The 22,971-nt window shown below is 40.6% G+C and overlaps 1 protein-coding gene across 6 annotated transcripts in view; it reads right to left on the reverse strand.

The window, feature by feature from the left end:
- Window positions 1-208: 208 nt before the first annotated feature.
- The window catches only part of gapvd1 (GTPase activating protein and VPS9 domains 1), a 37,920-nt gene continuing 15,157 nt past the window's right edge, over window positions 209-22,971 (reverse strand). For 2 of the 6 annotated variants that reach the window (XM_008419205.3, XM_008419200.3), the window contains 21 exons: window positions 22,284-22,438; window positions 21,834-21,963; window positions 21,481-21,606; window positions 21,193-21,366; window positions 16,909-17,046; window positions 15,240-15,374; window positions 14,434-14,553; window positions 13,618-13,695; window positions 12,574-12,920; window positions 11,767-11,854; window positions 11,002-11,034; window positions 9,516-9,587; window positions 9,278-9,406; window positions 9,067-9,193; window positions 8,850-8,962; window positions 7,126-7,285; window positions 5,067-5,254; window positions 4,526-4,739; window positions 4,346-4,418; window positions 3,315-3,512; window positions 209-3,015 (listed from right to left, as the gene is read on the reverse strand). In XM_008419205.3, coding sequence (XP_008417427.1) covers window positions 2,875-3,015; window positions 3,315-3,512; window positions 4,346-4,418; window positions 4,526-4,739; window positions 5,067-5,254; window positions 7,126-7,285; window positions 8,850-8,962; window positions 9,067-9,193; window positions 9,278-9,406; window positions 9,516-9,587; window positions 11,002-11,034; window positions 11,767-11,854; window positions 12,574-12,920; window positions 13,618-13,695; window positions 14,434-14,553; window positions 15,240-15,374; window positions 16,909-17,046; window positions 21,193-21,366; window positions 21,481-21,606; window positions 21,834-21,963; window positions 22,284-22,438 — 2,939 coding nt within the window. In that variant the 3' untranslated portion in view covers window positions 209-2,874. Of the gene's footprint in view, window positions 3,016-3,314; window positions 3,513-4,345; window positions 4,419-4,525; window positions 4,740-5,066; window positions 5,255-7,125; window positions 7,286-8,849; window positions 8,963-9,066; window positions 9,194-9,277; window positions 9,407-9,515; window positions 9,588-11,001; window positions 11,035-11,766; window positions 11,855-12,573; window positions 12,921-13,617; window positions 13,696-14,433; window positions 14,554-15,239; window positions 15,375-16,908; window positions 17,047-21,192; window positions 21,367-21,480; window positions 21,607-21,833; window positions 21,964-22,283; window positions 22,442-22,971 lie in introns of all 6 variants that reach the window. The other 4 variants (XM_008419204.3, XM_008419199.3, XM_008419202.3 and 1 more) reach the window with 3 other exon arrangements.

Consider the following 22,971-nt stretch of genomic DNA (forward strand, 5'->3'; position numbering starts at 1 on the left):
CACCTCTGTTGTTCCCACTAACAATTATATTCTGTGCATTGTTTTTATAACCTTTTGCAGCTATTGTGCGAATCACTAGATACAGCTCTGACTAGCCGAGTAGCTTCAAAGTGATCAAGCATTATTGTTCATTTATAATGGGTGTTTTTTTTTTTTTTTTTCTTTTTGTAGCTGTTGAGGGAAAAAAGGAGAAAAAAAAGGGGGGGAGGAAAATGTCTGCATCTTTTATTTATTTTTAGAGAATTACATAATGCATTCATCACAGTAAAGACAAACCGGCCTTTCCCGCATGTCAGAGTTGTGCAAGCTTACAAATAAATTTACAAATCGAATGCAAAATTTTAAACTCTCAGTGGTTCAGGGAGCGGAGGAGGAAAGCTCTGACACAAACTCTTTAGACTGTTTGGTTGCTTACAATGAAGACTTTAATTTCATTTGCAGAAAGTTTTTCTTTTTTTTTTTTTTTTGCACAATAATTTGTTTTCTCCATGAGTTCTGTTGCTGCAACTGGCTGTCTGAGGACACGCTGACACACAAGGCCGGGTCCGAGTAATTTGATCCGATCTGTGGAGTATGTATTCCCCAATTAAAGTGACATCACATAAAGCTAAGTAGTATAGATGCAACCTGCAACTTGATTTTCCAGTGCGTGGTTTTCTCATCGGATTCATTACTCTGACTGCGAGGAAGTGCACCGCGCATAAACAGAACCTGCTTGTGTGCTGTTGCAGATGCGTGTTTAGAGGGGAAAAAAAGAAAGAAAAAAAACCAGAAAGCTAGGTTGTGAAGTTGCCCATTATTTGTTCATCAGCTTGAAACAGAAATCAGTGAGATGCTGTAACATTGCTATTCATTTTAATCACATTAGTTGCGTTGAGGGCTAAAGGCAAAAAATCAAATAAAATACACTGCTCCCTGTCGAATCTTCCAGGAAAACATGTTTTGTGCAAAATATACATGTTTTTCTGATATGCATGTATCGCTGACACAAAAAGAAAGCTTCGCACCCTCTTGCAGGTTCAGCTGCAGGTCTGTGGCACTAATCCTATTCTACGGTTTATGACGGCTGAGGATGCGCAGACCATTCGATGACTTCATGCAAGAGGAGGCAGAGGGTCAACAGGTCGCACAAGCCTCTCACACCTACACCAATCACTTTAGCATCAAAAGTCAGTAACGAGTCAATAGTGTTGATTGTTTTCTTGTTTTTGGATCTTTATCAAATTGTGTGTTGTGCTGGCAGGTCGTTAACTGAAAAGAAATGGATCGTTGGAAACAATAATACATGTGGCACAACCGTGCAGAAAAATGAAGCAGGATTTAAAGGGGAAGGGGGAAAAAAAGCCATTTTTGGATAGTTAATGGCATGCTTAAACCAAAACGAGGAAAAAAAGAAAAAATCAATGATACCGAGCCATCACAATGCACTGTAACTGGGGAAGACAAAAAAAAAGAAAAGAAACAAGCGCACATAAATACAAGTCCCTTTTGTCGAACTCATAAGGAGGTAGACGGCCAAAACGGTTTCCAACGTGGGAATCTCAGGTATAACATTACAAAACTTACTACAATGCCATCAACAAAAAAAAGGCTGCTTTGATAAAGAGAGACGATGGCACAACAGATATCACAGTAGTTCAATTAAATATTCAACTTCTCTTCTATATTCATCTTTTTTTTTTTTTTAAACCAGTGTAAAGGTGATCCAGCCCTCTTGTCAATTAATGCAGGACAATTAATCTGATTTTAGGTTCATTGGGTACAACTCTGAGGTAGGTTGGGATTTTTTTGATATTATTCTGTTTTGTTCCCGCTCAGGCGCTTTAAAATAAAAATAAAAAAAAACTACACATCTGAGCCGTGACGGTAAGAAGTGTGGCGATGCCCGTGTTCCAGCAGAGGGACATAAAGGGGTTTTCAGTGGCCCAATGGAGTGTGCATGTGGATGGGAGACAGTGTCTATTTTGGATTAACAAATGAAAAACCTGTACAGAGCACCCCACATCAAAGGCACTATTTCAATATATCCATAAATGCCACTGTTGCTCTGTGCATAAGTTAACCCTGTACATATTAATCGCCCTGCTAAGGTGCCCTCCTGTTTCAAGCGTTTCAAACGAGTTTATTATAATCTCAGACATTATATGCATTGTTATTTTTTATTTTTTTCCTTAAAGTTAGATAAAGCATTAAATAGAGCGACATGTATAAATATCTCTGTTCAAATTAGTGAAAGTTTGGGAAAAGATTGAAGTAAACAATTCTTGAAATAAGCTGCCTGACTGTTGAAAACTTTATGAGAGTATGGTTAAATGCGGACTGATCTCACCGTTTCCCATCAGCAGCTATAACTGTGACCCCCCCTCCCCCTGCGACGAAATGCAATTAATAAACATTACAATGACATTAATTTGGAGGCCCATCCCTCAAACCTGGGTGAAAAACAAAAGAACATCGATCGTCACCTAGGAAGTCTGGTCCCTTTAGATGAGATTATATTTTTACATTGATTTAACCTCATATTATTAATTGTGAATACAATAAAATTTCTAACAGATTCCCACTCACCAAAAGACAAAAAAACCCCTAAAAGAATACAAGGAAAAAATTTTTAATCAGATTCAGCGTTTTTGTTGCCAAATTTTGCGCCCCACCCCCACCCCCGTGGCTAAAATCTGGATTTCTCCACATACGTACAGTAATATATATTTTGTTATCTCTCAACGTCTCTGGCTATGTACAAGCTATACAAATTCAGAGCAGGGCCGAGAGCCAGCATTTCTGAAGCTGTGCAGAGGGAGCAGTTGGTTGGGAAGTCTCCCAGTCTCCCGGCTCCTTCCCCCGCAGTCTGCCCGTACAGGTGGCTGTTCTGCTTCACTTGCGATCGTCGATGGTCTTAATGAATTCCACCGCAGCGGTGAACTGCATCCACCAATAGCACTCCTCCCCACTCAGCCGGCTGGCGTAGAAATTATTGATGTACTGAACGGTGGACAGCAGGCAGGGCGGGTTTGCCTGGAGGGGGAGGAAACGAGGGGACGGGCCCACATTAAGAGCGCAGAAGAGGCTCGGGCAACAGCGTGCGGATTATAATCAGAAACGTGTCAACAAAAAATAATAACGCACACATTCGGGTTTCTAACAGTGTGCTGCAATCGCAATCAAAAACGGAGAGAGAGAATTTTTCCGAGATGATCATTCTTAATCTTCACTGACAAGAAAACAGTGAAGTTTAACAGATAGCTGTTAACTCAGCCCAATGTCAGACGGAACAAGTGGAGGAGGAAAAAAAAACAACAAAAAAAAAAACTTACTCTTATGAGGACGAAGACGAGGACTGGGACGAAGTCGTCTGCTCCTGGCACAGAGTCCTCGTTGGCTAGACTCAGCAGATTCATGATGGTGGAGCACATACGCAGTATGCACTGGACTTTGTCTCGTGGGGTCTTGTATGCGTTGATGGTCCTGATCTCAGCCTGAGCTGAAGGCCAGGGAGCCTCTTTAAGGTAAACCTGCAGCCAGGACAGGTTAATGCAACACTGGACTCTGTCGACAGGTGTGGCTCAATAAATTAGAATATCACTGAAGAGGGACTGTTTCTTTTTGCAACTGATTGTAAAAAGTGAAACACACAGAATATGTAGGTGCATTACACACCGAGTGACACAGTCAAGTAATTTGGATGGCTTGGAGATAATGAAAACTAAAAATTGAAGATATCGGAAAATCCAATATTAGACTATATATATATATATATATATTTTTTTTATCATCATTAAAAAATTATAAAACACATTTCCAAGTATGTTTTCCTTCCACATAACTTTCCAAGAATACATTTTGATAATTCCATATGTAGCTGTATTCCACACCACTTTATGTCTTGAATGGGATTCCTGTCAAAACTGAGGTTTCTTTGTTGCTCATGCATTTAACCTGCTACACTTTTTCCTTCTACTCAACTTTCGATTCAAACATTCTGTGAAAAACCAGCTTCTTTAGCAATAAGTCAGTGTAGAGCTGTCAGTTCAGCAGTATTCTTTATGACGGTGCAGGTCATAATACAAATAGAAATAGAAATTATTTTACTACTGGTGTTATGTAATAATATGATTTTTATAGAAAGGTTTTTGGTTTTAATTAGCAGGAGGCCATAATTTCCAAAATTGCCAGAATTAAAGATGACAAATATATCACTCCACATGTAATGATTCTTTAGATTTTTTTCAAAATGACTGATTAAATAAATGTACTTGTCAATTATATTTTAATTCGAACAACAGCAATAGCTCCTGTTCTTTATGAATGCATCGGGGCGGTGCGGGGGGCGTCATCAAGATAATACCTCAGGGATCTGCAGAGCCTTGTGATTTGCCGTCACAACTTTTGAAAGCCGCTGGATGTGTTCATGGAACAGCCTGCATGCAACAAAAACACCATTTGAGACCAGCATGGCACATGTGGAGTTCACATATTACACATATCAGAAGATTACTTGGCACGGCAAGCACAACGAGCCACTCACTGGTCTCTGAGAATATCTCCATCCTGATTGGGGTAGAAGGCCAGTTTGAAGATGCGGTTCATAACGCTGCGCTCGATAGCCATCTGGGCATCCTGCAGCTGGTCCTCGCTTGCATACTGCCAAATGGCATCACGGGCCATGGCACCGTACAAGTAGCGCAGAAAATCCTCCACTGCTGCAGTCTTGTCATCGGCTGCCGTGCACCCCTGGAAAGCTTGAGGCAAGCACAGGAACAACAACCAATGCTCGTGTGCCAAAACGTGCCTTGAAGAGTTACAGGAAATCACTTGAAAATAAACACCAATAAAGTAGGACTTTAGATTTAAAACATTCAATAAGTGCAATTTGTTTTAGTGTTGTGACTGGCAAGTAATATAAGAGAAAAGACATTGTAAATCATGTATAGCATATCAAAAAGTGTTAGAAAATACCCTGGTGAGATTGTCAGAATCTCTCCTCTGAAGGCTGGCAAGTCAATATGTTCAGCCTGGGTTTAGCTACATAGAGGACGGTTAAAAAAAAAAAATAAATAAATAAATACCTTTAATGAACTCGAGCATCTTTGTCTCCATATGTTCGAGGAGGAGGCGAACGCAGACGGTGGTGAAGTAGCGGTTTGCCACCTCCTTGTCTCTCAGCACCCTCTGTAGGAGCCGCTCCAAGTGGGCCTGAGATGTCTGCAGACCCTGGCGGCACCGGGTTAGATAGGCTATGTACGGAGCCCGCTTCCTGAAGATAACACAAAAATTACCGCTTATTAGAATGTCCCTCATGCTGGCTCTTCAAAATAACCCCCCCCAAAAATATACAGGGTTTCTCTAAAGCAGTGGTCCCCAAACTTTTTCCTGTGAGGGCCACATAACTTTTCCCTTCTCTGGTGGGGGGCCGGAGTCAGTTTGTAATAGAAAAAGTGTTACACGTTTATCACCTGCGCTGCCGGAAATTGTTGACGGGGGGGGGGGAGAGTTTCTCGATTGATTTTTACCCAGAAAGCACATGGGCAAAAATCGTTAGTGAAACGGTCACTGGGACTGACTAGTATATATTCCATTCAGGGAAAGTAACTTTAACATATGAATTCCTCATATGTTAACATAAAGGCTCGTTTTGAAGTATAAGCTGCTACTTACAGGCATTGCTTCGAAGAACTCGACCTGGAATGCGGCATTCATAACAGACATGTGTTCATCTGCTCTACCGCTAGCAAACAACCGTACTGGTTAAATAACATAAAAGTCAAGCAGTTCCCTAAAAGTCCAACAGATGGCAGCAATGCACCAAGCAAAACAAAACACCCAGTTTACAGGACACACTTCCTGCTAAAGAGCCCCCTGGTGGTTGAAGAAAAATCCACATATAAACCGGAAAATACAATATATGAAAAAAAATCTGAATGCTCTCTGGTATTGTTCAGGGGGCCGGACCAAATGTGGAGGCGGGCCGTAGTTTGGGGACCACTGCTCTAAAGTATTCATACCTCTGACTATTATACGTTTTTGTCACTTAACTATAAACATTATTGTACTCCATTGGGATATTGTGAGATCCACCATCACAAAATAGTGCATAATTGTGAAAATGGAAGGAAAATTATACATGAAGTTCAATTATCTGATTAATGTGCTCTTCATTAACATTCGGTCCCTATCTCATTACTTTGTAGAACTACAAATTGTTGCCCATTCCTCTGTGCTAGAAGCTCAAACTCGGGCAGATTGGAACACAAAGTTTCAAGTTTTGGCAGATTCTTGGCTGTATTTATAGTGCTTCTAAAAATGACTCTTTCCCTTGAATGTCTTACTCTTTATTGAGTTTCCAAACCGATCATGAACAACAAAATGTGGCTTCTTTAGGAAAAATAAATAAACAACAAAAAAATCCCCTCAAAGTTAATGTGAAGAGTAATTTCTATAAATTGACAAGTGAGAAATGATTGCAGTGGTATTTACCCCCATTAAATTGACTGACCTAATTTAACAGAGGTCCAGTCAATGGGCAAAAGTAGTCTCACAACTAGTGGAATGAACATTACCTGAGGGAAGTGAATGTGTTCAAGTCATTGTAATAAAACAACTGCTGTGTCTGGAAGGTCCTTACACTGGTTAAGCTGAGTTCCTGGCTACCATTACAGCTTGAACAGCTTAGCAAGGAAGAATGAAGAAAAAGTCCAGCGTTCAGATGTGTAAATCTGACTGAGACCTATCCATACCGACTCTGTGCTGTCATTGCAGCCAAAGCTTCATCTACTACAAACTAGCTGAAAGGAGGGTGAATATTTATGTCGTCACATGTTTTATGTTAAATATTTTTAAAAGTAATTTAAGTGTGTCCAGCAAAAAGGGGGGCTGAATGCATCATTCGCCACACTTCACTCAGTTGTGTTTGATAAAAAAAAAAAAGTGAAAACCATGCATTACTTCCATACTTATTGCCCAATTATGCATCACTATGTGTTGTTTGGTCTCACAAAATCCTGATAAAGCACACTGCATTTTGTAGTAACATGACAAAGTTTAAGGGACTGCGCAAAAACCAACAAAATATTAATTGCAGACTGACGTGAGTTGAATGGCCCGATCTCTAAAGGAGTTCCGAGTTACCTGTAATCTTCCGCGATGGCAGCAAGCAGCTTCCTGCAGGTGCGCGCGTCGAAACGGCTGACGCAGCGTGTGGTCTCCTGAATCTGGGCCATCTGGTTCTTATCCTGAAGGTTGATGGCCTCCGCCAGCTGGACCTTCAGGAAGCAGACGATCTCATTGTCTGAGAGAAACGGGACAATAGAAAAAGGATTGATAAAACAACCTGCTAAGAAAGGATAAGCATTCTTCCACCTTCAGGAGACATTAAGTTTATTTAAACTAAACTAATTCACTCAGCAACACCTGTATCCTTAAACAGGCAGATGGTGGTCATCCTGCACATGTGAAGTCGCTGGTTCATTGAAAGGAAACCTAACACCGCATGTAGTAAGAATTTGTAGAATCAAACAACCCATAAAAAGACCTAGGTAACCATTTGCCATTTCGTCCAAATTTAACTTCATAGTATTTGCTGAAGAAAGCACTGAAAGGTTTCTTTTTGCAAAGCTTCATGCTTTTGCAAGCACCAGAGACATTATGTGTCGACACATGCAATATGGTTTAATACATAGCAGGACATTTTCTTTAAAGCTTGTCCCAAGCTTTCACAGTAAGGTCAGAGTCTGGAGGTTGTGCAAACTTGCTATTTTGCTAAAGGACACTTTGAGCAACAGGGATGTTTGCCAAAATTTTAGGCTTACACTTAGTTTCTAACGGGCACTAGGGACAAAGATATATACGCTTTTAGGAAGTTGTAAAACTTATTCTGCACTGTTGTGCTCAAACTAGTAGCAGTCCATCATCACTAAGCAGCTCAATCACCATTTTTGAAAGAAATACATGCCAAATAATTCACTAGGAGTAATAGTCATAGTGCACTCCTTCCCTGTTCCAGTGCAGAAAATGTTTGGCTGCTCAGCTAAAAAGATCACAAATGCTGCAAAAGGGAAAATAAAACCAAAAAGACTCGATGAAAATAGAAAATCAAATGTAAACATAATCAGTTTGAGGCTGATTGGAGAAGGTATATGGTTACTTGTGAGCACTGTCACAATAAGATTAGACTTATGTGAATCCAAACTATTGGGAAGTAGCTACTGTAAAGTCTGGTGTTGGTTCAGGTATCATAACAAGGGGTTTCCTCCCATACAATATGTTGTTAGGTCAATCGATTGTATACGGGGGACCGTGGATCAGTTTGAAAATATCAAAATAACTGAAGTGACCACGATGTTTTAAACTCAAGAGTAAGTCAAACACCAACAAGTGAGCAGGACTTTGGGTCCAGTCCAAGAGGACATACAGTAAAGAGCTGTCAGACCAATCTGCAAACCTTAACCCAGTAGAAAAATTGTAGAGTGAATCAAACGTGCCCAAAAATTAGCAGGAACGGTAAAATGTAATACAATCCCCCTGGGCTGGAATACATCTATACATGTCCATTTTTACAAACAGTTGTTAGGCAGTCAAATATCAATTCAGTGACTCACAGAAAAGCCACATTTTCAAGATTTTTTCAGTTCATGCAGTTAATATTAAGTCTGCAAACAACCATATGTCTATTTGTGCAAACTGAACATGTTTTGCTTTGAAACACAATGTGTATTGTCGCCAGTGCATTTCAATCTACAGAAACATCCAGATCACATTTGTATTTTCAAAATGATTTCTAATCAATATGTGCTTTTATTATTCATTTGTGACATATGGATGTGAATCGCTACATCAGACCAAATCTCTCCCACCTTCAGGATCCATGTGATCAGGCAGTCCGTTACGTGTTGTAGTTGGCGCCATGATGGGGAGAGCTACAGAGTCTGCAGAGCACAAAGCCAACCTCAGCTTTTTCTTTGCGTCGCTGCAGGAAAAGGTCCAATCAAATGTCAGAAAGGGCAAATTGAGCAACTGTTTGTAAAGTTTGGGGTCTTTTTTTACAGCACCATTAAGAATGTCATGTCTCACCTGAAAGAGAATTTGGAATCGTGCTGCTGTGCAGTCTGGCTGGCTGAGTCTGGCAGATCATCTGCAGAGATGTTTTGCAGAGCGTCTTCTCTGGGAGGGTCATTCACATTGTCCTCCACACACAGCTCTGAAAATATACACCATTAAAGTCAATTACCATATCTACAGCCATCATGTGCCATGAACACACGTATCGGTTTTCTCTGCTGACCTCCTGATCCATCATAAGAGGCTCCTCCGGTGGCTCCATCACTCGGGCTGGTCCTCTTGATGTTCCTGTACTTGTCCAGGATGTCCTCTGCTGCCTGTACTTGAGTGTTCTGTCTTGGCACTGGGTCATCTGACAAACCGCACAGCAACAATCAAGCAGCATGACAACAAAACCCGTCACGGAGGAAGAGTTTCAGACATATAAGACTTAAAAAAAAAAAAAAGAACCCAGTACTGACCTTGTGGGACACGGTCCTGTGCAGCATCTTCCTTCTCATGTTTGTCCTTCTTCCTGAACGCCGTCATCGGCGCTGTGGAGGAGAGACGCGTGAAGAGTGACAACACCGTTACCTCCCCGCAGGCTGATTAGTCATCACCAGCTCATGGCCACTTCGGTAAAATTGTATTACTTTATGGGATGTTTTGAGATAAAAATTCTCACCGAGTTCCACTCAGAGGTTAACATGCACCCATAACCAGAATGAGTGATCAATTTACTGATGCATTTTAAACTGTTCTTTTAGGCAAAATTCAACCAACATAAATAGGTATGAACAATGTATTGGAACTAACATTGGTATAAGCATATATGATATTTTTTAACACATTGATATTGGTCTGATAAATAAAACTGGGCTGATATTAACAACTGGTATTAATTACAATCTTGTTTGTTTCTCCAGAGAGAGGGAGAATGTTGACAATGTGGTATTTGTTTGGTCTTGTGATATGATAGTGATGCAGTGCAGGATTTTGTGGAATTTAACTGAAGCTGTAGTGAAGTCAGGCCATTTTTTTCTAAGGTGAAACATAAATAATATTGGTAAATATCAGTTATTGGCCATAGCAACAATATTAATACTGGATAGCGATAGTGGCCCAATTTTTTTTAAATAATTGCATTCTCTTTGTAATGAAGAGTATTGAGCAAAAATTTTGTCAAGACTTTGCTGATAGCTATAAAAAAAAGTGGTCACTCGGGCAGGATAAGGAACATTTATCCAAATATTAATCTAAGAGTATGCACGTAAAATGTCAACTCTTCTTTGTTGTAGCGCAAAACTGCCCTGAACATGCAGGCATCCAGCCTCTCTATATGACAGGCCTGAAATGCAGAGATAGGACATGTGGGGGGAAGGTGGAACAAACTTTTTTTTCATCCTTTCTGAAAAGGGAACATTACAAATAAATAGCTAAAACTACCCCATTCATTCCAGTGGTGAGCGTATGTAAACTCTGAGCAAAACTGTAGCAACTGCATTTAAAAAATAAAAAATAAATAAATAAAAAATTTGTGACCAAAATTAAATATAAAGCCAAAAAAGTATATGGGCATCTAGAATTAGACCTTTGGCATGTAGCAGAATTCCACAAAGGTCCACCATGATTCATAAACTGTGAATAAAAAGCAAAAACTCCTACTGATGTCCATCCTATTGAAAGTGGTGCCAAATGGACAAGCAAGAGTTACAAAGGCCTCCTCCGAGGCAACAAAAGGAAAACATGCTTTTGACCATACGATGAATGACGCTAGCATAAAAACAGAAGAGGGGGGTGGAAAAAACCGGATGCACGGAGGAGGAGCGTGACTGCGTGAACTCAGCCTACACCACGTCACATCACAGCTCTACAGCTCTAAGGTGACATCTACGAAGCAGCGTGGCGCGCAGCCGTCGGCTTCGGCACTAACAGCTAGCACGGTGACGACAGCGTGGAAGCGTTTACCTGGGACGTCACTCTCAGCCGTCCAATACAGCACTGTGAGGAACACAACAGACAAGGTTGGCCTTTCAAGCACACGCTGCCGCTCTGCGGGGACTACAAACTGAGCTTCACCATGTAGGGCATATGAGACCAAAAAAAAAAAAAACCGCTGTGGTGGTTTGGAGACAGACTTGCTTTAGGCTTTGCAATTCCTTTTTCTACAATTAAATATGATTCTAAAGAGTATTAAGCAGGATTTTTTTTGCAGACAGAAGTTTGAGAAATGGTTATAGATTAGAACAGCAGCAAGAGATGCATCATCTATCGGTGCTGACAACAGCGAGGGTCTATCTAATGACCATTAGCTGCTGGCTGACAGCGCTGCTGGGAGGGCTACAACCACACCATCTACACAGTTAAAGCTCCTCTGGAGACTGATCAGCTTTGAAAAGTCTATATAAATCTGCAGCTGAGAGACCTGTGAGGAAAACAACCGGACGTGTCGCAGCGGTAACTTCAAACAACATGAAACATTATTTTCCAAATGGAATTCCATCAGCGATAGAGCAGAGATCACACATAATCATTCTTTCCCCGTGTTATAAATTGGTTTTGCTTTGCTCTTTAAAGTGTGATTTTTCCTGTCAGTAGTTATTTGGAGAATCTTTCTACCAAGCCCAAAAACAACAACAAACAAGTGAAAGTCATAAAAATTTAATTTAAATTTAATTTGTAATTTTAGCAAAAGAGAAAAAATGAATGAAGACAATGCATCCATTTCCTTACCTTTGGGAATGGCAGACACAAAACGTTTCTTCCACCAGGGTCTGTTGCGATCAGATTTCTCATCGTCGCTGTCTTTTCTGTCTTCCACCTTTGAACAGAAGTTTAGACATTAAAATCAGGAAATAGTGTATTTAAAGGGCCACATGTCTGATATGCGACACCTTCTCCTTCATACATGTCGACAATAACTCCAATTACCCAAATAACTAAGGTTTTAAAATAACTTCTTTATTGTTTCAGTTTAATAGAAAGTTACTTCTTAATTTCAGAGAAAGAATAAAAAAATGTTTTTTTTCTCCCCGAGCTACTGCATAAAATCTCATTAAAATATATAAAAGCAAACATTTTCCTTTTTTTTTTTGACAAAAAGAACCACATTTACGTTTTAACTTCAATACTTTGAAAATGTGAAAGTTTTTATATTTTTTGTCAATGATTTCAAAAAGCAAAACTCTTAATATTATTGCACAAAGTGAAATAATCCAAGGCTTTATTTCATGTAATTTTGACAATGAAAAGTCATCTATGAAGATGCTGATTTGGTTTTCCAACAGGACTTGGCTTGACTTAAACAGCTAAACGAGAACATGAATAAATATTGTTTCCGTAATTCAACTGATTGGAATCAGCCCAGCAGCTCAGTTGCACTGTCAATGCAATCAGTATATTGAATTAGCCAATTTAATATTGAGTGTACTATTTTAGGTATTGTGTTATTTTGAACATTTGAGGACAACAAGTGTCAATATAAAAAAAGACAGATGTCTGCTTTATGAGCATTAAAACACAGATCATGACAGTCGTTACCTCTCCTTTCAGGGAGTCCTTGCTCGGCGACGAGGAAGGTCCGGCAGCGAAGGCCCCGGGAGGGTCACGCTCTTCAACCGCCACCCGCCTGTTAAGGCCTGGGTCGCTCGTGGGCCGGCGGCCTGGGCACACGATGTCAGAACTGCGACTGCGGACCAGTCTGTCGGGGAAGGAATGGCGCTGCTTTGATTGCTCGAGCTCAGCCTGGGCCAAGCACTGAGCTGTGCAAATGGAGTGCCGTATGTCCGGGCCCATGGCACTGGCTTCAGGTATGGGAGGGTCAGGGGGAGGGTGAGTGGGCCTGGCGTAGTGCACCTTGGGCCGAACTATTGTCCCTGTGGAGGAGCCTAAAACAATAAGGAAGAAAAGGAGTGAGGAAATCTATAAAACTATAGCAATCTAGTAGCAATATGCAGCAGTGCTCAGTAAATTATCTCAATTTTCAAAGTAACTGACCAGTTTTCTAAAACTTGCTATAGAAGTGTATTATGTTTGACTAAAAAGTCCAAACATATTTATGAAATGATACTTCTTCTCTGTATCAAACCATTTTATGTTTCTAGAGAAACCATTTGAAACCTAATCAGCAGAAAAAAACTCTGTGTGTGTGTGTGTGTGTGTGTTTGGGGGGAGCTAAAGAGAGATGTTGGTGGGAGATGAGCCCTAGGAGGAGGTAGGCCACCTGTTCCAAGGGTAGACTCTCTCCTGAAAAGCTTCCAATGGCAGCCTCGTGCCATAAGCACAGTGGGACAAGGGGACAGTGCCAGAGAGCCTGGGGTGAGGTCTCTCAACCTGTCATCCCCTCACCTTGCCTTAGAGACACAGACACTACGGTTCCTCAAACACTTTCCTGCTCCACAAAAAAAACTGAACAGAAGCTAAAACCAAACATTTTGTAACACTAAATTAGCTGGAAAAAAAAGGCATTTCCTTTTATGTTTTTACAGATCACAATGAATAATTTTAGTTTTGCATGATTCAAGCATGACCCATGCTCATGTCTAGCTCTAAAGTCCCACAAAACATTGTGAAATTGAAAATGACCTTCACCAGTGGAGAGCGGATCAAACATGGCGAGCAAAGAATCGGCCTGTGAAGGCGGAGATGTCAGATGGTGGGCTCCTGCAGACACGTGAAAACAACGAAGCAATTAACAGTGTTCCTAAGGATGAATGAATCTAAACTGTAGTGATGATGCACAGGGTTAGCCATGAGGTTAAAGGGGTAAGGTAATGTATATACATTTTAGCCAATTATGTTATAAAGCCTGAATGAACAGCAGATTTACCTCCATAGAAAATTTAGTCGAAAAACCAACTTACCAACTATCCAACTGTTCATGATAGTGGGCAGATTTTGGTTATCTTTGGTCAGTAACAGCCTCCATACTGAAGAGTGTTACTATTATTGTGACTCATTAGTGCTTAGAATCAGAACCTGATTAGATTTAGGGGTCGCCAATCATCAATCGTCAGTAAGGGCTGGTCAAGCTGAAAATCTGTTTACTGCAGCCACTTACTCTTTTTCTCCATGCATCTCTTATTATATTTTTAAAAAAGAAGAAAAAATAAATAAATTTCTGACTCAACACCAGAACTCAAAACACTTTTACATATGTAAATATCTTCATTCCGATTGCCATCCACTTTCAGTTTTAATAGAATGCAATAATAGAAATATCAAAAAAAATGTAATACAATATAATAAGTTCTGAAAAAATGAATATAGGGAGAAAAGCAGTCATTTAGTTGCGTGGCAAGTATGGAAGTGGTAGCAGTTTCAGTAAAAAGGATCCAGTTAATGTTGATTAGACCATGTAAACAGCAGAGGGGAAAAAAAAATGTAAAAAAAATCTCCTACCTTGACCCGACTCCTCGCCATCAGGACTGGTCACGGAGTCCTTCCCACCAAAATCTGAGCTACATTCTGACCGCAGGTCCTCGATCTTGTTTGGGATGTCTTCCGAGGTCGCACTGATACCTGTAGTGAACATGCACAAAGTGAACAGTTCTTTTGAGGTCAAAAGCAAATTCAATATCACCTCTGCAGATAGATGTTTTAACTTGGCACCAGTCAAAGAAAAGAAAAGTGCAAGTGCAACGGTTTTTAAAACAAAAGAGGATATTTTTGTCTTTAGACTTTGCTGTATTGTCTCTCTCTCAGGTGGGAACCCAGTGGGAACTTTAAATTGGTAGCGTAAGCTCCCATGGGTTAAGGGAAAGACACGGGTAAGAATGATCATCAGAAGTGGACTATCCATCGGCAGGATCCTGTGGGACTTTCCTCCCATGAGCTGAGCCAGGAATGTCACCGCTGGCTTCTTAATCTAGAATACTACTTCATGTACTTCCAAACTGCACGTCCACCTGAGCCCACGGACGAAACGACCAGCATTAACCCCTGTGTCACTCAGGAAAAAGTCACACACCAATGCAACTATGCAGGTTAACTACCCTCCCAGCAACATGACCGCTCTGAAACAAAGAGCCTGGGAAGGAGAGGTCTTCTGTTTCTACCCAAACACACCAAAACAGTTCGATTAATATCTTTCCAAAGGACAAAACAAAAAGAAGACTACAGAGTCAAACACTGAAAGAGGACTCAAAGTTTTTAGGACACAGAAACAAACAAAGCAGTCTTTTTTTTTGTTTTTACTACATAAATACCTGAGACAACACTGAGGCCTGGTGTGCTGGGTCTCGAGCTGACTTCTCTGACCTCGGTGTCATCCGAGGTGCTGCCAACGCCAGAGCAGCTCTCCAGCTCCTGCAGACGCTCCTCTTGCTTCAGGTCTGGGGCTTCTGCAGACAAACCAAGAACAAAAAGATTTTATTTTTAGGTATTTTTCTCATGTAAAAATGTAAAAAGAAAAAAATGCCCTAATGCTGGGCAATAAATCAATTGTTTCGATTCATCAAATTTTTGGTTTGGAAGATTTAATTTTTGGGAAATCAGAAATTTCTCAACTTTTTTTCCCAATTTTAAAACGTTCTAATAAAATTGCATCTTTACTCTGCCAAAATATCTCATACAACTCACAGAAGGGATGACTGAAGTAAAATAAAATCAAACATTTTATCTTTAAGCCACATCACCCAGCCCTGTCATGTTCCTTCCCTGAGTGATTGAGCACTGCTAGTGAGCTGGCTGATAGAAAACTCTTGAACTTTTCCCTCACTCGCAATAAAGATAAATTCAACTCTTTAGAAATAACTCACAAGAACCCTTTGAAACAACAACAACAAAAATAAGTATTTTTACACAAGCCCCATACTCAGATCCCACTGTAACTCATACATGGGCATTTTTAAAATCGTCCACTCACTTTGTTATGATTACCAGGGAAGCAAAACTGTACATATCAAAAACATAACACAGCTTACATCATTATTAGCCTTATAAGTGCCAATCTAAACAATAAAGCAACCGCATCCAATTTTTTTTGCTACCCTGTGGTGCTGTTGGGCCCGACCCAGAGGCTTTACTCTAGCAGCAGTGCTCGTTTGCATGCTCGTTAGTAATAATGCGTTGCTGAAGTGCTCTTTAGAGTGTAGTTTTCTGCTGCCTAGCCATGAAACAAGCACTGTGCTCGAACTGAGCACGATTTCGCACCATTATTGAGCAGAACGGGGGCAACAAATGGAACAAAAAAAAAAGCAATCAAGACACTCATGCATGTCATTTTTGTTGCAGTGCACATATTGAAATACTGCACTGCTTTAATTAACACTGGCCCAGGCTTTTCAAAGAAACACTTAAGACTGTTAAAGCTCTCTATTGATTTCTACAAAGCACTTGTTTTCAAAAATAGGAAGTCAGACACGGCATCTCTAATTGATATAAGATAAGAACTTTAATGTGGTTCATAAGGATGCGAGGAAGCTGCGATGAGTGCTGATGTTACAGAAGGAAATTCACAAACTTGGGTCTCAAAGCAGCAGCTTGGCAAGTCTGTCCAGATAAAGAACTGACAGTCTATAGGCTGACTGTAAACTGAGGACAGCTGCTGTCCTTGTGCTTCCCTCCCCGCTGCCATCACAGGTGCAAACGCACCTGGTGGTCCCTCTAAGGAAACCCTTAGCTGCCTTTTACTGGCACAAGCAGAGCTGCCCTGAAAGACAGGCAAGTGTACAGAAATGCGATGACAGATGTGCGCATACGTTCCTAGTGTGGAATGTGACGGAAAACACACCTGGTATTCCCCCCACTGTACTGAAGAAGCATAAATGTACACACATAAACATGTGTGTTCAAATGCACATCTGAGGCTGTCATTTAAGTTGTAGAACAATACACGACACTGGAGCTTGTCCAGAATCAACCTTTCGCTCCCACCTGAGTCACTCGGAAGGACCTCCACGCTCCAGGCCTCGCTCGTGGTCTCTGACATGGTGGAGCCGTAGGGGTCCAGCAGAACCGAGCTGGAGCCGGGAAGGCACAGCAGGCTGCCAAGCATGTTCTCCGCCGCTGCCCCTGAGAGCACGAGACAAAGGGTTAACATCCTGAATCGGCACAGAGCAGCTGCACTGTCTGGGGGGAAAATAAAAACGCTGACCCAGCAGCAACTTGCAACAGTGGTCTGACTAGCAGACATGTTTACTTTATTAAAAGGCAACTACAGATGCGGATCGAAAAAGACTAAGTATGTAGTTTGTAGGGCTGTGTAATAATATCGATTTTGCGATATATATATCAATATTTTCTTTCCTAGAAAAAAAAAAATCGATATTCATCCGCAAGTATAACAACAAACTGTCACCTTGCTCACTCACTGCTTCCTTTGCCGGGAGAGTGATTAGGTCATCAGGCTTAGAGTGATTCCTTCAAATGTTAAGTGTCAAGATTAAAAAGGTATAATTTACTTTATAAATGCATGTAAGATACAGTTTGTACTGTTTCAATTAAAAGAAACATGTTTTCTCACCACTTCTTTAATTCATTTTGTCCAGCTGTCGACTTTAAGTCTGTGTCCATGTCCATGTCCAACCAGAGCCAGGTATTGGGTAGTTGGTGCTTTTAATCAGTTTTCAGTTAAATTAATTCAATCCAACTCTATAACAGTCACAAAATGTCACTAAAATTACTCTGTCCCTCTAAAATCTTTCAAAAAATCGCAAAAGTGTTATGAATTGTATCGTTTGCTGAATATCGCAATATATATTGTATCGTGAGCAGAATATCGTGTAGTGTAGTGTATCGTGAGATTATTGTATCACTACAGCCCTAGTAGTTTGTTGCAGTAAATCTTGAACTGAAAAATTCAATATTTAACTTTGGTCAACATATTCAATGGCGGTTCCTTGCAGAAAGTTAAAGTCCCATTAGAGTTCAGCACGCTCCACATTTATATTTATGATAGTACCAAATAGCCAGTAGACATGTAGATTGCGTCTAATGGTTGTTATGGAGAATCGCTGAAAAAAAAGATACCACTCTTTGCAGCAGTTCTCCAACATTGAACATTGGAGCCATTTGTTAACCTCTATGGTATCCTGCTCATTCTGTGTGAGACTTTGGATATGGATCCTCCTCGTTCAGCCTGTAGCTAATGACAGTGCCACTCTTTGTCAGGTCATATTTGTACGGGAGCCAGAATGAGATGGATTATGTAGTAAACGTAAGGTTAAAAAACACTGATTACTTGAAAAGAAGAAAGTGTAAATAAAAAAATAATTGCTTTCTATTAATTTATCCTTAAAGGGAATTCACAGGGGACTGTAATTGTAACTGTAATTGTAATTTCTTAATCATGTATAAAAAACATTAAAATTGAAAATGCTTTTTGTTTGTCTCATCCTATATTATAAAAACTATTCTATCAATTGATGAATAACTTTTACAGGGTCCTGCAGGTTTCACCAACTCAAATTCAAGACTTTTTAAGGGCATTGTGAATGGAATTTAAGACCTGTATTACTACAGAGACGTACAAAAGAAAAATCGAAAATAAATACATCGTACCAGTTGGCAACAAACAATAACCGATGGCTACAATGAATGTCATCCAGACAACTGCAGATAAATTTGCACCAACCCATAATCAACATTATGGGTTGAAGTCCCGCGAGAACTACACATAATATATGTAGTGTTGTAGAGATCAAATTGTTCTCTACAACAAAATTTAGAACCTGTGCCTGAGGTATTTAAGGCCAACTTAAAAAAAAAAAAAAAAAAAAGAATTTAAGACATTTAAGGTCTTAATTTTAAAAAACTTGAAGCTATTTTAAACTGAACAGCACAATGGATTGCGATCAGCAAAAACATGACCCATCAAAGGACTGACACAGAGTTGCACATAGATACACTAAGGTGTCATATGCTTTACTGGGACACACAAGTGGATGCACCACTTTGCCAAGGGTCAGAGGTTAATAGGAACATCTCATCCCATACTGGCCTCCGGGGCCACGACTTAGAGCTGCTGATTAAGTGCGGCATAATTCACAACCAAATTACTGCTTTGTCCATCCTCCTAGAAAGTCCCTCTATCTCCATTTGGGAAGCCGTGACTTAACAAGGCGGAAAAATGCAGGGGAGGAAGGGAGGGGGGGAGCTGGGCAAGCAGGTGTGAGTGGGAGTCGGTGTCCACGGCTCATGACCAAAAAGTCAACCTGTGTGGTAGGTGCACTCCCTGGTTAGTGAAGCTTCCACATCACAGCACATGCATAAACACTGAGTGCACACACATGCCGGCACCCAGGCAACAGAGTGTGCTGCTTTTTGGCAGGGGCAGGCCTCTCACTGACAGTGGGAGCGCTCCATCCCGCTGTCCATGTTTACAGTCTTCAAGGTAGGGGCGCAGAGTACTTGTCTTTCAGGTGGATGATTAAATGAGTGGCACAACAAGAAGTGAAACAATTAGAATTTCTGCCTCATTATCATGGTAATCTTATCAGAGGGATAATGAGGTATTAATGGATATTTAATGTGCATCTCATAACCCAATCCCTTGGAGAAAACACATAAGGAAATCGCTGTAAATTCACTTAATGATGGAAAAGTCCCCCAACGCCATATTCCGAAGAATGAAAAATGGTGGATGCAAATGAGAAGGAACCAAGGTCAATAAGACTGCGGGGACTGAGTGAATGTCAGCGAAGAGAGAGGAGGAGAAATAAGCTGGGGAAAGAGTACTGACAAAAAAAAAAAACAGCAGCAAAAAAACAAACAAAAAAAAACAAAAAACGGTGAGGGTCTCAGTGACACAGAAGCTCAACGATCCTTTCTGGTTGGGCTGTAAATAAACGTTTTAAGCTCATAACCTCAGTGTTCCCATCACAATTTTAGCCTTGTTTAAAGAATGCTCTATCCATTACATCCTTGTAAATAATCACTTAAAATCCCATAGCTGCATTATTTCTCTAGAAACAGCAACTCGCCACTCTTTTTATCTCAAATTCAATTATACTAAAAGAATGAATGTTATTTTATTGAATTTGAAATGTAAATAGATTCAGCAGATACTGCACTATTTATGATCATTTGAAGGATGATTAGAATTTCAAGTGGAAAAAAAAAAAAGTTTCTTTGATAATTGGAAGATGATACGAGACCAATAAGAAATGTATGGGTTTTTTCCAATCACTGCTGACTTGACAGTTGTCAAACTAACAGTAGTTGACATCCAAAAGCAGGGTAAACTACAAAAGCTCATTGCTTGCATATTCACAGAGTGCTGCATACAATAATTTTGATTATTAATTTTGATTGTCTTCGCACATGATAAGCAAATGCACTGTCCCAAAAAAGCCTAAAGTAACATTTTTCAAATAAAAGTAAAAGTAGCATTTTATTTTGAAAGGAAAAAGCATGAAGGAGCACAGAATCCAAGTTGTGTGAGATCCGGTGTGAAGTTTCCACACTCAGTGATGAATTTGGGAGACAAGTTCAAAGTCAGGGCAGCACACCAGTTCATGCTTATGTCAGCTGACAACCTTTATTGAGATGCTGATTTCATTTTCCAGCAAGACTTGGCACCTGCCAGCACTGGGAAAAGTGTCAATACCTGGCGCAATGATCATAGTAAACCAAAGTATTAGCAAGAGGAAGATGAGATACACAGCAGCCAACAATGCAGACAAGCTTGAAGGCTGCTATAGAAGCAGTGTGGGTTTTCTAAAGATCCCAGCAGAGCCTCTGGTTGTTTGATGCTATGCCACTCATTCATGTAGATGGAGGCCTGATTAAAACCTGAGTGCACATATTGTACATAGACATACGTTTCCATGAACCAGAAAAAGTCTCATTGCATATTCAAATTTTTACAGAAGCTAATTTTTTTTCCTAAAATCTGTAAGCAACAATTGGCAGAAATAAATGCTTGAAATGGATCACTTTGTGATGAATTTCAATAAAATCCAAGCTTCTCTTTTTGAAATGAACTAACTACAGCTGTATGTGCTCTACATTTCGCAGCAGGGGGCTAAGACATACAAATGTGCTTTTGGATGCTGTTTCACCCAAATGCCACAAGGTGATGACATTTCCCTCCATTTCCCTAAATACACACGGTCTCTGTGTTCAGTAAACAAATGACTTGTGTACGTTCATTAATTACCTTTTGATGCACAGAGTGAAAGTCTATACACATATGAAGAGCACAAGGAGGTTCTGCACCTGCTATTTCCTGCAGTCGATCTTCATCCATATTTGGGTCAAAGTCGCTGCCAAGGACGTCAGTGCTCCAGGTTTCACTGACCGTCTCGGAGATGTCACGGTCATCCGTCAGACCCATCATGTCTCTGATCTCAAACTTGCGCAGTTTGTCATCCAGGTTGTCCTGTGTGGTAGCTGAAGGAGACGGATCATCACAAATTCATCACAAATGAGCTGGCCCATTTTGTGGATAATTGTGCACGTATCATGCTAAATGCTTTAGGAATGTTTAGAGGTGCGAGTACACACCCTGTTCGTGCTCCAAGAGCTGCAGCGCTTCTACGCCGTTGCTCCCCGACGGGCCGGCCCCCAACTCGGAAACGGACTCTCCCTCCAGGTCCAGAGAGGACACAGAGTTGGAACGATTGGATGGTCCTTAGATTGGTAAACAGATCAATAAATAAATACCAATGAGTCAACAGAAGCGAAATGTCGTGACCTTATTTATCAAACTGGAATACTGGCTCTATTTGTTTTTTATTATTCATCTATGCATGAAAAGAGGAAAAATATTTTACTTCCCTCTTGTAAAAATACACAAAAACGTCAACCAGTTGTGTTTCGGCATGCGTTAACCGTTTGACCTCAGGCTGCAGACTGACCCTCTGAGATTCCTTCCAAGTTGTCGCTGCACAGCGAGAAGCGCAGGGTTTTGTCTGGTTTACCATGCAGCTTAGTGTCGTCAGCCGGGCCGTCCCCCTGGGGCCCATCAGACATCTGCAAGTTCAAAACCTGCAGAGCAGAGGAGGGATAAACAGACAGCTCATAGAAACCAGCTCTCTGATCCTGCTTTGACAAGAGTCCTTCTGGTTAGCGGGGGGGGGAAGGGTTACCCGATTCAACGACAGCAGTTCAAATTTTATTTGGAGTAGAGAATTAGTTTTCCACAACGAACATATTTTCTTTGCCATTTCTTTGTTGGGAATGTAAAATGCATAGTAGAGACGATGAGAGGTCTCACTCCCCTTCAGTGACAGGAAATAATATTGGGCTGAATTTATCACATCATCATCTCCCCCTCCAAATGAGTACATTAATTCAAGTCCCATTACCTCATTCTCTGACATCATCCCAGGGACAGTTTGAGGACCAGTTCCGAGTGAAATTACTAGCACCTCCTCTGGCATCAATTCCTGCAGGGACTCCTGGGAGCTGGCCTCTGCCTCCCCCTCCTGGGCTATGTTGGTACGGCTACGGCTGCGAGCAGCTGCTGGGTTGTAGGTGACAGAGAAAAGACAACGTATTTTAAAAATGTTAAACTTAAAAAAAAAAAAAAAAACCTTTAAAAGATCCCCCCCCCCCCCCAAAAAAAAAACCCTAATAAATCACAAGTCTAAGAAAGAAAACATAAAACCGTAACGACACAAAGACAGCTATTAATATAAACTAATATGATTTTAATGTATATTAAAGGTGTTAGTAATAAATAAAAGTGAATTACTTAACTGTATTAGGCATGGGTCGGTTACCGGTGACCAGGATTTAAAAAGGTCACGGTGTTCAAACCTCTACATCGCTCATGATGCTCAGCTGAATGCAGTGCTGCCATTTCCGCAGTGCTGCACACTGCTATTCAGCTGGCTGATACGGGCACCAATTGTATTACGATTTTGCTGTTACCACGGCTATAGCTGACAAGCCATGACCTGCATGCTTATTAATCAGCCCACTGCAGGCTGGCTATCCAAGAAGATGGTTTGATTAATTAACAAGCTAATTTGCAGTTTGTTTTACTTGCTT

Source organism: Poecilia reticulata, chromosome 9 (genome assembly GCF_904066995.2).
Source record: "Poecilia reticulata chromosome 9, P_reticulata-male-v2, whole genome shotgun sequence".
Classification (NCBI taxonomy): domain Eukaryota; kingdom Metazoa; phylum Chordata; class Actinopteri; order Cyprinodontiformes; family Poeciliidae; genus Poecilia; species Poecilia reticulata.